Source organism: Protomyctophum bolini, assembly GCF_963924005.1.
Source record: "Protomyctophum bolini genome assembly, contig: SCAFFOLD_58, whole genome shotgun sequence".
Taxonomy (NCBI): domain Eukaryota; kingdom Metazoa; phylum Chordata; class Actinopteri; order Myctophiformes; family Myctophidae; genus Protomyctophum; species Protomyctophum bolini.
Window position 1 is genome coordinate 70,189 of NW_027665538.1, and position 14,812 is coordinate 85,000.

The 14,812-nt window shown below is 41.1% G+C and overlaps 1 protein-coding gene across 1 annotated transcript in view; it reads left to right on the top strand.

Moving 5' to 3' along the window:
• The window catches only part of LOC308312251 (NBAS subunit of NRZ tethering complex-like), a 98,141-nt gene that overhangs the window by 19,180 nt on the left and 64,149 nt on the right, over positions 1-14,812 (top strand). The window contains 3 exon segments of the mRNA XM_080794629.1: positions 1,849-1,912; positions 3,886-4,079; positions 6,998-7,123. Coding sequence (XP_080650755.1) covers positions 1,849-1,912; positions 3,886-4,079; positions 6,998-7,123 — 384 coding nt within the window.

A 14,812-nucleotide genomic window follows, 5' to 3' on the forward strand; every position in this document is an offset into this window, starting at 1 on the left:
ATAATGCAAAAACACTTGTTCACCATTCAATGTGTTTAATTGAACCTTCCTTGGGACACAAATGTACCAACAAACAAATGATGTATAATACTTGAAAAATACAGAAAAATAGCTGTGCCACTGCCAGGGGGGTCTATCACATAACATCATCACACAACATCACAACACAACATCACACAAGAAAAAGTATTACTTTTCCCAAAACATATCTCGGATTTGGAACCATCCAAAGGATGTATGCCGAATCACAATCCAAGCTTGTATCCATTTTCTATTTTTGCCAAACATTTCCTTGATGCTTAATGCAAGGCCACTATTGCGTCCTGCTCCTCTATACAGTCTCATGATGCTTACGCAGCAGTCTCCATCCCTTGTCAGATCTAAACTTGACACCAAAGAATCATTTATATAAATTATTGGTAGGAATTTCAGGGAAAGGTCTCTGAACAAGCTAGAAACCCTGTTGAAAGTGCCAAGCATTGCTATATCCATCAACAGGCAATACTGTATGATGGACGACAGCACGGGGTCAGAGGCAGGGTGAGGTACGGTGTCAGAAGTATTGAGAGGGACCGGGTCAGGGTTCAGTGACAAATTCAGGGGCAGTTATATGGACATAGTTGGGGCCAATGTATGGTGCACTCTCCTCTGCCTCTTGAATTATTTGGATGAAGTTTGTGACTGGTCCATCAAGGCTAACATAATGGTCGCCATGACCTTCGGCGAGGTGGCCCAGAACCAGCAATGGCAGACTATACTGTCATAGTGACCCCACGGAGATATTATGGATGTCGCATCCACACCCAGTGTTGAAACGATAAGAAACTGCACATTGAATATTATTAGCTGCTCTTTGTACAGTTAGATGAGGTTTGAATGCGATGCATGCCTTGCACATAGTTGGACCATTGTCCTTCCACAAAGTTCGAAAGGTGTGTTCCATCCAAGGCATGTGGGTGATGTATTAGGTCACCCACAACTCCTTGCCTTAAATTGACTGCAGACCGGAAAATTCCAATTGTGGCTAGTTGGTCTACCATGGCAGCAAACTGGCAGCTTCCATCTGGGGTAGGGTCCACACGAGTCGTGAAACCTATTGATTCAAAAGACTTTAGCCTCTCCTCATGAGTGATGGGCTCTAACAATATGGGCCATAATAAGTGTACATTTGTCAACATAAGTAATAAATGTGACAGTGTGAGACTATATGGGCCATAAGAAAGTCTACATTTGTCAACAGAAGTAATAACAATGACAGTGTAAGACTATATGGGCCATATTAAAGTCTACATTTGTCAACAGAGGTAATAACAATGACAGTGTAAGACTTTTCTCACCAATATGGGCCATTATTACATTATGAGCTGCCTTATTGTAGCAGCTCACGATTTTATTACATTATGAGCTGATTATTACATTATGAGTTTTTATTACATTTAACTTATTACATTATGAGCCTTTCTGAGCCCTTATTACATCATGAGCAGTTATTACATTATGAGTTGCTACATGCCCTCTAAATGACATATTTTATAGCCTTAGCCTTTTTATAGCAAGTGCTGACAAACAGCTGTCATAGTGAAGTATCTAAGGAGGGAGAGTGTTCTTTCTGTGCACCAGAGTTGAGATAATTTAGGCTTATATGATCCTGGATGGCTTGATTCTAGGCTTAAAGTAATTGATATATACAGTATATAAAATATATATTTTGTGGGTCCTTAAAGCGATGTTATATAGTCTATACGGTCATGCATTTCCCTCAAAGTTATCTCTCTCTCTCTCTCTCTCTCTCTCTCTCTCTCTCTCTCTCTCTCTCTCCCCTTACCTCCCTCTCTCTCAACCTTGCAGCCAGGATTTGAGGACATCAATCCGCAGTGGAATGCTTCTCTGGAGAAGAGGAAGAAAATAAAAGGTGGGTTTTTTGAACGACCTGCTGTGTTGTTGTTGTTGTTGTTGTTGCCGCTGACACGAGCAATTTTTTTGGAACGGAAAGGGCCTTTCTGTGTGGAGTTTGCATGTTCTCCCCGTGTCCCCTAGTTCCCTACCCTCACAGAAAACATGCAGTAATCCTGGTCTCTAAAACTGCCGGGGCGCCTGATGGAGGGGAAAGGAACTGGTCGGAAATAACGTGTTCCTTCCACACGCTACGTCCGGCCGGGGAAACTCCTCCCTGTCAGGTGAAAAGAAGCAGCTTGGACTTCTCATGCATAGAAGGTAGCATGAGGTCAGTCCGCTTGACATGGACATGGAGAACCACTGAGATAGAATCATGTTTTTTTTTTCAGAAAACGGTCATGATTTAGAAGACATTTTGTGGAATCGTCCTCAGGTCTAAATGGGAATAATAATAATCAACTTAAAAATAATAAAAAAACGGTCAAAATGACCTCTTAGACCTTCTAGTGGTAAAGGACAACTTTAGTTTTTTTCAACCAAGGTTCATGTTTTAGGATGTTATTAGAGAAAGTAAAAGATGAGTGTTCTTTTTTTTTTTCATTTGATGCTTTCTTTCGTTTTAGGGATTTTAGCAGTTTTGTACAGGGGGCATTCGAGCATGGTGCTAAATATGTATTTCTTTACAAAATATTATGGAGATTTTGTTTTACATTATTTACTATAATAAACACCAGGAAATTAGATCTGGCCACAAATAAATCACAGGATATACTGAATGTGAAGGTGGCCTACTGGGGGGAAGCCACACTGTGTGTCATATAGGCTCAATGTCAGTTCGACACATTCAGTAGATCTCGTGATGTTTTGTGGCCAGATGAAATTTCCTGGGGTTTATTAGGACTATAGTAAATAATTAAAAAATAAATCGCTATAAAATGTTGTAAAAAAATACATATTTAGCCCCATGCTCGAATGCCCCCGCCCCCCCTGTCAAAAACAGCTAAAATCCCTAAAACGAAAGAAAGCAGCAAATGAAAAATAAAATAACACTCATCTTTTAGTTTCCTAAAACATGAACCTTGGTCAAAAAAAAACTAAAGTTTTCCTAACCAAGTCCTGAATGTGTTAAACCCATTCTGGGCGGGAAGCCCTTTTGGTGTTTTAAACATTGTTATAATTTAGCAGATCTACAAGCTCATAGCGTGCCACTCGGTGGCACGCTACGAGCTTGTAGGTCTGCTTTTCTTTTGAAAAATCGTGAAAATGTGTCGCAAATTTGGAATTTGGAACGTTTTTAACTCATATCTTTGCTTCTGGAAGGTCCCTGGAACAACATATTGTCAGATGGGGGTCGGCGGCCAATCTCATATATAATTCTGGGTGTCCTTGACATGGAAATGTCTGAGAACCACTGACATAGAAACATGAGGTTTTTCAGAAAACTGTCATTTTGTAGAATCTGATCTCGGGTCTAAATGTGTTTTTACCCATTTTGGGCGGGAACCCCCTTTTGGTGTTAGCATTATGTTATGCTTTATATTGAAAAAAAAAATAGCATATCTACAAGTTCATAGCGCGAGCTTGTAGGTCTGCTATTTATTTTTTTGAGTGGTGCAACCACTCCTACATCCAGCAATGTCCGTGTACCTGTTTGTTTGTGTACCTGTATGAGCACGAGTGGTGTGCGCATGCGTGAAATTGGAACGAGAGAAGTATGTGACATGGCTGCCACCTGCTGGATGCAAATCCAACTTCTGACTGCCACGGTCTGTGGGGGTGATTTAGAGGCTGCGCACGCAGCACAGAAACAGGATTGATATCCATAATAAAGAGAGAGAGAGAGGAGGGGGGAGAGAGGGAAGTTGCACCACTCGGTTCACACAGGTGTGATTTTTTTAAATTGAAGAACCACTGCCATAGAAACATTAGCTTTTTTCAGAAAAAGACATTTTCTAGAATCTGATGGGTTCTAAAAATGTGTTTCAACAGAGAAGGAGCAGTACTACCCCCTGGTGGACGTGAGCTGGTGGAGCGACGGCGCTCTCATCCTGGCCCGCTGCTCGGGCTCTCTGACCGTGTCGTCGGTGCGCACGCTGCGCAACCTGCTGGGCAAGTCCTGTGAGTGGTTCGAGCCGGCGCCGCGCCTCACCGCCGCGCACGACGGAGGCTTCCTCAGCCTGGAGGTACAGTTTTGACGGCACATTTAAAAAAAATATATTATGGTCTTTTGAAAGGGTTTTCGTTTAGTTTTACTGTACTGTTGATTTTTTTTTTGTCAAATGGGTTTTTATTGAACAGATTATAAATTGTTACGCAAACATTATGATATGAAATACATTTTTATTTTATAGAAAACAAAGAATGAAAGAAAATACAAAGACCAAAAAAAAAGACAAAGAAATCCCTCAACCCTCCCACCCATACTGCTCAGTGACACCGCATACTATAGAATAATATGATAGAAAGCTCATGGAAAACATCTGAAAAGAAAATGGTGTACAGTCAACCATATCAATGGTATCCTGTCTATTAATTGTTTCTACTCAAGTAATGGACAAGGGGCAGCCAAACCTTATCAAACTGTCTCTTCCTGTTTGTACTGTTGGTTTTGTGACTAATTTTGACTGAGGGACTTTTATTTTTATTTTATTTTTTCATGTCGTATGAAAGCAGGGAATCGTAGCTTCACCAGCTTTGTTGGTCTCCTGTTGGCTGTCATTTTTGGGCTGAGTCGGTAGGGAATTTATTTTATTATATTAAAAAATATATATATTTTTTTCCCTACAGCAATGATGGATAGGCTTCTTCTTTAATAACTTCAATATTTGCCAGAGTGTAGCGACTAGCTAGTGCTACAGGTTAAAAGACAAAAAACATAGCTAACGTAGCTAACGTGGAAACATAGCTATTCCGTGGATTTTCTGGGGTTTGGAAGCCTTTTGAGCTCCAATGAAAACAGGCAAAACAGTGAAAACAGTGACATCTGCTGGCACATCCAATTGACAGGGATTTTCAGGCTGTGACAGTAAAATCAGAGCACTTGTTTGAGCCAGAAAACCCCCAGACCACAGACAATCTACTGAATGTTAAAAGTTCAGGTTTTTTCACAAGCAGAGCGCGCAAGTACTTTCGACCGCTGTAAACTGTCAAATCTCAGTATCTCTGTGAAGGAACGTTTGAAATGTCTAATTATTAGGTGTAACTATTTGCTACCTACCTACTTTATGCATGTAAACACCTAGTATTATTAAGTATGCTTCAAGTTTCTATCTATATCAGAAATACAGTTTTATCAATTTAGAAATATCCTGGATCCCTTTTTAGTTTTTCAATTATTTTATTATTTATTGTAAATTGTCAATTGTTTTAAATGTATTTAATCTTGGACTATAGTGATATTAATACTAAATCATGATCAGAGTAATATGTGTCTCTAACTTCAATTTTTGTAATAAAACAGCAAATTTTGCCTGATTTGCTGGGACCAGATTACATACATGACCATATTTCTTACGTCATCATTGAGAGCTAGTCATACATGTACTATATATATGTAATTTGTAAGTTGATTAGCGGTATACTGTGGTTACTTTGCGCCAAAAACCGTCCCAGCCAACTTTTGATGCGTATGCAAATAAAACAGCAAATTGTGCCTGATTTGCTGGGACCAGGTTACATACATGTATACACAGGAACATTACCTTTAATCCTCCCAACACTAAAACATATCGTCATTACGTCACAATCGAAGACCAATTACACTCTGGCATTGGGTCCTTTAATCCACATATTTCTTACGTCATCATTGAGAGCTAGTTATACATATACACACCATGTACTCTGGTACCAGCAAATCAGGCACAATTTGCTATTTTATTTTACAAATTACATATATATAGTATATGTATGACTAGCTCTCCATGATGACGTAAGAAATATGGTCATGTATGTATGTAATCTGGTCCCAGCAAATCAGGCACAATTTGCTGTTTTATTTGCATACGCATCAAAAGTGGCGGGTTGGCTGGAACGGTGCATACGGACCGGGAAAAACTATTACTTGTGCACTCTGCTTGCGCAAGTAATAAGCCACGTGGCAGCAAACGAGCTGAGCTGTGCCGTCTTTCTCTCCCTTGTAAACAAACAGACTGCACCCGTGTGCAACACGGCTAGTAACGTCCCATAGCCCGAAGGGATGCGACACTCTGATTGGTTCAGCAACGTACGGGCTTCCATTTCAGATTCAGAGTCTGAAACTACGAAATAAAATGACCCAAAAAATAATGGCAGTCTGACTTTAAACATGTGTTCCAGGTTGATGATGAGGATGCGTTGCATTGGCGGCAATAGGGCGGTGGTGGCTCAGGGGTAGAGTGGCTGGATGCACTGCACAAAAAGCATGGAGTATGGATGTGCATATTACAGGAAACTCCCGTTAAACTTTCCAACAAACTCCGGTAAACTCCCGAATTGCACCCTTAACGTAACAGTTTAAGGGCCCATACTGTAAATGTGACGTGACGTAAATCACGTCAAGTTCAAGTGCACGGTTATGTGCCCGAGACAAATTAGTGATATGAAAACGGATCGCATCCACAGCCTTAGATGTGCTTCTTGCGCAATCCTCTGTGTTGCACAACAGTGACACGTCATCGGAAATGTTCCTCCCCGGTTTAGCTGACGACAACGAAAATTTTAAAACGTTAATAACTCGCGATCTAAATCATCCCGCCTAATTATAAAAAAAGATCCTGTGTTTGACGGCCCTCCGCGGTCCAGTCGCTAGTCGCGATAGATTTATTCTTACCATAATTGCCCGTTAACTCCTCTTTTCACGCAGTGATGGTAAACGCAAGGTTGCCAGTTCGAATCCGGGCTCCCCCGGAGTTAGTGTCTTGAGCAACACTAGTCTGAACCCCTAATTGCTCCTGATGTGCTGGTTGGTTCCTTGCATGGTTTTCTGCCGCCATCGGTGTGTGAATGTAATGCACAATTTATGTAAAGCGCCTTGCATAAAGGCGCTATATAAATGCACCATTTTCCATTAATTTCCTACTACTGTGTGTGGATATAATCAAATGCTTGAATGTGTTTTTCCCAGATCGATAATGAGGAGTATGGCGAGGCTCTGTCTCTGGCTCAGGCCTACAGTCTGGACTCTGACCTGGTCTACCAGAGACAGTGGAGGAAGAGCACGGTGTCTGTGGCCTCCATACAGGACTATCTGGTACTACTAATACTATTTATATTGACCCGGTCTACCACCAGTGTTGTTTTTGGCAGCACATTTCTATTTTAGTTTAGTCATAGTCTTTGGAATGAAACTAGTTTTAGTCACATTTTAGTCACCTGGAATGTTTTCGTGTTGGTCTAGTTTTAGTCGAACATAATGTGTTTTGGCGGGCCTTGATGCCGTCGTAATGACTGTTTTTTTTTTTACACTTGCTGAAAATAGCCGCTCTACAAGCCCACAACGCGTCGCGCTGCGACACGCTGTGAGCTTGTAGATCTGCTATTTTCAGCATGCAACCAAGTGTAAAATAACTTGTACTGGATCTCTTGTCCACTTACTAGTCCCTTCCTAACATTTTAGGTTTTATTTGTTGACAAAATTCTCAGTATATTTAGTCTTGGTTTTAGTCATCATAGCAGTTTCCATTTAGTTTTTGTCGGTGAAAAAAGGTAGTCGACATTTTTCGTCTTGGGTTTAGTCGATGTAGGTGCCAATTGTCAATGTTTATGTTTAACCCATTCTGACCTGAGATCAGATTCGTACGAGGTTTCCACTGGACACACACTGGTCTGATTAACCCATTCTGACCTGAGATCAGATTCTAAAAAATGTCAGTTGTTCTTCGATTTTTCAAAAATAGCAGATCTACAAGCTCGTAGCGCGCCACTCGGTGGCGCGCTATGAGCTTGTAGATCTGCTATTTTTCAATAGCTAAAGCATAACATGATGCTAAACACCAAAATGGGTTCCCGGTCAGAATGGGTTAAGTGAATTCATGATTAAGATTAATAATTATTTTGGTTAAAAAAAAGGTTAAAAAGCTATGCTGGTTATTTGATTGCATCTCATGAGTGTCATGTGTGTGTTTACAAAGGTCTAGCTGACCTGTTCTGAGTGTGACCTAATTGTCCTTTGATGTTATTGGGAGCTAATTTGGACCCGTTTGAGGCACCTGTGTGTATTTCTGTTTGATGTCACAGTCTTGTAGTCAGTTGGAGTCAGACACAGAAGGAAGCAACACAGTTTTTTGACCATACATTGGACAACGCGTCGCGCTGCGACACGCTGTGAGCTTGTAGATCTGCTATTTTCAGCATGCAACCAAGTGTAAAATAACTTGTACTGGATCTCTTGTCCACTTACTAGTCCCTTCCTAACATTTTAGGTTTTATTTGTTGACAAAATTCTCAGTATATTTAGTCTTGGTTTTAGTCATCATAGCAGTTTCCATTTAGTTTTTGTCGGTGAAAAAAGGTAGTCGACATTTTTCGTCTTGGGTTTAGTCGATGTAGGTGCCAATTGTCAATGTTTATGTTTAACCCATTCTGACCTGAGATCAGATTCGTACGAGGTTTCCACTGGACACACACTGGTCTGATTAACCCATTCTGACCTGAGATCAGATTCTAAAAAATGTCAGTTGTTCTTCGATTTTTCAAAAATAGCAGATCTACAAGCTCGTAGCGCGCCACTCGGTGGCGCGCTATGAGCTTGTAGATCTGCTATTTTTCAATAGCTAAAGCATAACATGATGCTAAACACCAAAATGGGTTCCCGGTCAGAATGGGTTAAGTGAATTCATGATTAAGATTAATAATTATTTTGGTTAAAAAAAAGGTTAAAAAGCTATGCTGGTTATTTGATTGCATCTCATGAGTGTCATGTGTGTGTTTACAAAGGTCTAGCTGACCTGTTCTGAGTGTGACCTAATTGTCCTTTGATGTTATTGGGAGCTAATTTGGACCCGTTTGAGGCACCTGTGTGTATTTCTGTTTGATGTCACAGTCTTGTAGTCAGTTGGAGTCAGACACAGAAGGAAGCAACACAGTTTTTTGACCATACATTGGACAACGCGTCGCGCTGCGACACGCTGTGAGCTTGTAGATCTGCTATTTTCAGCATGCAACCAAGTGTAAAATAACTTGTACTGGATCTCTTGTCCACTTACTAGTCCCTTCCTAACATTTTAGGTTTTATTTGTTGACAAAATTCTCAGTATATTTAGTCTTGGTTTTAGTCATCATAGCAGTTTCCATTTAGTTTTTGTCGGTGAAAAAAGGTAGTCGACATTTTTCGTCTTGGGTTTAGTCGATGTAGGTGCCAATTGTCAATGTTTATGTTTAAGTGAATTCATGATTAAGATTAATAATTATTTTGGTTAAAAAAAAGGTTAAAAAGCTATGCTGGTTATTTGATTGCATCTCATGAGTGTCATGTGTGTGTTTACAAAGGTCTAGCTGACCTGTTCTGAGTGTGACCTAATTGTCCTTTGATGTTATTGGGAGCTAATTTGGACCCGTTTGAGGCACCTGTGTGTATTTCTGTTTGATGTCACAGTCTTGTAGTCAGTTGGAGTCAGACACAGAAGGAAGCAACACAGTTTTTTGACCATACATTGGACTCTGTAATTTTTGGTGTTTTTTCCCAGTAAAACCTTTTGATGAAAAGTTATTTTTGTCCTGTCGTTTGCGTACAACTACTGTTTTGTGTTTTTGTGAGGTCTACTCCACCAAGTGGTACATTTTGAAAGAACATTTAGACGGAGTGCCACTACATTTAGTCAAAAAACTTAGCTAATGAGCTACAGTTGGAACTTGCCTGGACATTTTTGGAGGAAAACAAGTTCACCTGAAGGAAAAGCAGTAACCGGAGTATTCTTTTCAAGTGATTTCCAAGACAAGGTATTAAAAATATTCCCATTTTCTATGTGCTTTGTGACACGAAGATACTACCTGGATTTGTGAAGCTAAGTGGATTGGACTTCTCTTCTACGCTTTATTGACTGTGGCTCTCTCCATGTGAGCATAATTTCAAGCTTTCATTCAGCCATGTGGAGTTTTGCATCACTTGAGAAGTTGTTTTGCACTTGTTTGATTAAGAAGAGTGACTATACAAAGTGCTTTTAAGCTTTTGCATGCAACTTGAGCATTCTACTCTACAATTGATAAAATGGCTGATGAAAAAGAAAAGGAATCTGAAGGTGTGGAGGGAGGAAGGTCACGCAGACAGTCTCGCAGACAGACTGAGAAAGCAGCAGAAGAGAAATTGCTAAAAAGCATTGCATTAAGGAGACAGAGATTGGGAGCTCTTACAAGTAAAATGAATGAGATAGAGCCATTGATGGATGATGTTCAAAACTTGCAACATGTGAAAGATGTGTACAAAGGTGATTTTGCACATGCTTATGATGAGTTCTTTCATTTCAATAACGAGGTTTCTAGTCTTTTGCCTGAGGATGAAAGAATAGCGGATCAAGATATGTGGTTCGAACCCAAAAAGGCAAATCTACACCAGTTCATGGATGCGGTTACAAATTGGATTGCAGGGCAGGATATGTTGAGAATGATGAAAGGTTGTGGTGATGAAAATAACCTGCAAGATGGAGTTAAACCAAATGATAGTGTATCACAGGTTAGTGTCAAGGACACCGGAGGTGCCCGCAAAGGTGGGTCTGAAGTAAGTCGTGCTTCAACAGCGTCGCGAGTGTCGTCAACGCGTGTTAGACAAGAGGCCGAGCACGCAGCACTGCTTGAACTTTCCGCGGGACTCAAGAAAAAACAGCAGCTTGCAAAAGAAGAAGCGGAACTTAAATCTAAGTTTGAGGAAATTAAAGCTAAAAAAGAGGAGATCGATATGGAAGCTGCATTAGCTGCAAGCAGTGCAAAAATAAAGGTACTCAAAGAGCATGAAAGACAGGAAGATGGTATGAATAGCTATCTGGCATCACAAAGACCACAGCATTGGAGTGTGAAGCAGGACAGAGCCAGCAGTGTACAACCAGTAAATGTACAGTCAAAAATGATGCAGTCACAAATGATGCAGTCACAAGTACCACCACAAGTATTACAAGGAGTTCATCACAGTTTCAATCAGGGCACCAGAGGTGATGGCATAATAGAAGTCCTGCAGAAACAGAATGCAATAACAGAGTTGCTTGTTAGACAACAGAAGCAATCCCAGTTACCAATCAAAGATATTCCTGTGTTCAAGGGCGATGCATTGCAGTACAAATCTTTCATCAGAGCGTTCGAGCACTCAGTAGAACAAAAGGCTGACACTGATCAAGACAAGTTGTACTTCTTGGAACAATTCACAGCTGGTGAACCCCAAGAGTTAGTTCGCAGCTGTGCTCACATGCCGTCGAGGAAAGGTTACCAAGTAGCGAAGCAACTTCTCCATAAGCACTATGGGGATGAACTAAGGATCGCCAGTGCGTACATTGATAAAGCCCTCAAATGGCCGACGATCAAGTCCGACGATGGAAAGGCTTTAAGTGCCTATGCAATGTTTTTAATTGGATGTCACAACACTATGGAAGACATAGACTATTTGGAAGAGATGGACAACCCAACCAACCTGCGAACGGTGGTGTCTAAACTGCCATACAGAATGAAAGAACGCTGGCGTGATGTAGCCTACGATGTCAAAGAGCGGCAGGGCAGAAGAGCGAGGTTTGCGGATTTGGTCAGATACATTGACCGGCAAGCTAAAGTAGCTACAGATCCCCTCTTTGGTAATATACCAGACAGCCGCCCAGTCACGGCTGGACAGAATGATCAAAGAGAAAGACCTCCTGTGAAGAGAGAATTTCGTGGAAGTAGTTTCGCAACCAACGTTTCAGATGACAATGAGCAGCCTCAAGGAACATCTTGGAAGCCAGAAAGAACAAGCAAAACAGTGAATGCTTTTGAGAAGCCGTGTTTGTACTGCCAGGAAGGTCACACACTAGCTTCATGCAACAAGATCAAGAAGCAGCCACACAGAGAACGTGTGGAGTTCTTGAAGTCAAAGGGCTTATGTTTCGGGTGCTTAACTTATGGACATATGTTCAAATTCTGCAAGAAAAGAGCAGAGTGTATCGAATGCAAATTAAAGCATCCAGACATTCTACACACAGAAAGAGAAGTTTCGGTCTCACGTGAAGCTTCGCCTGAAAAGAATGACGGTGCACAGGGAAGTGAAGTTTGTGCACAAGTTTCTGTCACACAAGAATCCTGTAACGTCACAGGGGCCGGAGAACTTGAATGTGTCCTGTCAATAGTACCGGTGAAGGTCAAGTCAAGAAAGAGTGACAAGTATGTGGAAACGTACGCGTTCATTGATCCGGGAAGCACCGGAACGTTCTGCACAGAAGCTCTGCAAAAGAAACTAAACGTAAAGGGGAAGCCAACCCAAGTACTTCTCAGCACCATGGGCCAAGACACGCCTGAAGAACAGAAACTCCTGAGCAGTTTTGTGATATTGGATCTTGAAATATGTGGGCTAGAAGAGAACAAGTATATTGAGCTTCCGAAGGTGTACACCCACAGCTACATACCTGTTCACCCTGAAAACATACCGAGGCAATCTGATATCCAGAAGTGGCCGTATCTCAGCAAAGTACGCCTGCCAGAATTAGAAGCAGACGTTGGCCTACTTATTGGAGCGAATTGTCCACAAGCAATGGAGCCATGGCACGTTATCAATGGTCAAAAGGGAGGACCATATGCTGTGAAGACTGCCATCGGCTGGGTCGTGAATGGGCCTTTAAGGAAGGAACCGAGTGACAGAGGGAAAAAACCTCATTATTCACTGAACAGAATCTCTGTGATGGAGATTGAGAAGCTGCAGGTCCAAGAGTGTACTGTTGATTTACCAGAACGCAGCTACAACAAAGGAGAGGCTGTGCACAAAACCACAACCTTTGAGAATTCACATTGCAGCATTGAACGCAAAGCTCCAAATGCCTACTAGCCACGTGGTGGAGCAGCGTACAGTCAGTTTGCTTAGAAAGCTCAAGAGGAAGTCCCACTGCAACGGCTTCAAGAACACCATTAATGGCAAAGGCTGCGCCGTTCAAGTTCCAGCCGATCAACCAAGTCGTTTTGACTGCACCATGGTCTACATACCGCAACAATGGGTGCATCACCCTAAAAGGAGAAGGATACGAGTGGTCTTCGACTGCACAGACTCGTTTCAACCTGCTCAAATGAAAGAAACCCTTCAAGATGATCCTGAGATCAAAGTCAAAGATAACATGGAGCCAAGGAACAAACTGATCGAGTACTACTCAGATTGGCACAAGCTCGCTTGGATTCTAAGGCTGAAGAAAACTTTGCAGCATCTGAAAGAGAAAAGTTACCACAAACAATCAGGGCGCAAAGATCATCAGTGACATTTAAAAAGACCCTACAAAGCAAAGGACGAAGATAATCCAAGACCTATAGACTCTGCTCTCTGTTGAAAGAAGCCAGGCCATAAGTAAAGACTTAACTACGAAGAGGAAAGCAAAATGAAGATTTGATAAAAAAGTACATGTTTAAGTTTTTGATTGTTTATGGACATGAACAGTAATTTGGCTCTGAATATATAAGTATGATAATTGCTTAGCCCTCCTGCCTAACCAATTAGGGGCCGGGTAATGTAGGTGCCAATTGTCAATGTTTATGTTTAAGTGAATTCATGATTAAGATTAATAATTATTTTGGTTAAAAAAAAGGTTAAAAAGCTATGCTGGTTATTTGATTGCATCTCATGAGTGTCATGTGTGTGTTTACAAAGGTCTAGCTGACCTGTTCTGAGTGTGACCTAATTGTCCTTTGATGTTATTGGGAGCTAATTTGGACCCGTTTGAGGCACCTGTGTGTATTTCTGTTTGATGTCACAGTCTTGTAGTCAGTTGGAGTCAGACACAGAAGGAAGCAACACAGTTTTTTGACCATACATTGGACTCTGTAATTTTTGGTGTTTTTTCCCAGTAAAACCTTTTGATGAAAAGTTATTTTTGTCCTGTCGTTTGCGTACAACTACTGTTTTGTGTTTTTGTGAGGTCTACTCCACCAAGTGGTACATTTTGAAAGAACATTTAGACGGAGTGCCACTACAGTCGACAAAATCAACGCTGTCTGGTACTGTATTATAATAAATATTATTTATATTGACCTGCTCTACCAAAGACAGTGGAGGAAGAGTACTGTGTCTGTGGCCTCCATACAAGACTATCTGGTACTGTTTATATTGTCTATTGGTCTGTTCATATCCATATTTATATTGACTTGGCTAAGAAACTGTATCGTCAATCGCACTGTTCTTGCTGGCATGCTTGTCAGTGTTGGCATTTCACTTCACGCTTTATATCACAGACATAATGCAGTTTGTATAATTATGAACAATAATAAAATGTAAATAATATACATACACAATATATTTTCGTGAAAGGAAATGGCAGCTTCCTTACTCTGATGTCGGGAGGTGTCGTTCCAGTCTATATAGCATTCGGAGATTGTGGCATAGTTGTCTGTCATAGGCGAGACCTATAGTATTATTCTTTCAGAAGACTTTTGATTTATTTCGACGTCAGGCCTAAATGGGTTCAACCCCTCCCCTTCGTCCTTTCAGAGTAATATCAGGAAGCGTTCCGTGGGTGCTAAACCTTAGAGTATATATTAACCCATGTTGACCTGAGATCAGATTCTAAAATCTCTTCTACATCCTGACAGTTTTCTGAAAAAGCTATGTTTCTATGTCAGTCGTTCTTCGACTTTTCGAAAATAGCAGATGTACAAGCTCGTAGCGCGCCACTCGGTGGCACGCTATGAGCTTGTAGAGCTGCTATTTTGCAATAGCTAAAGCATAACATAATAATAATGCTAACACTCAAAAGGGGTTCCCGCCCAGAATGGGTTAAGTTTCTCAAAAGCGCAT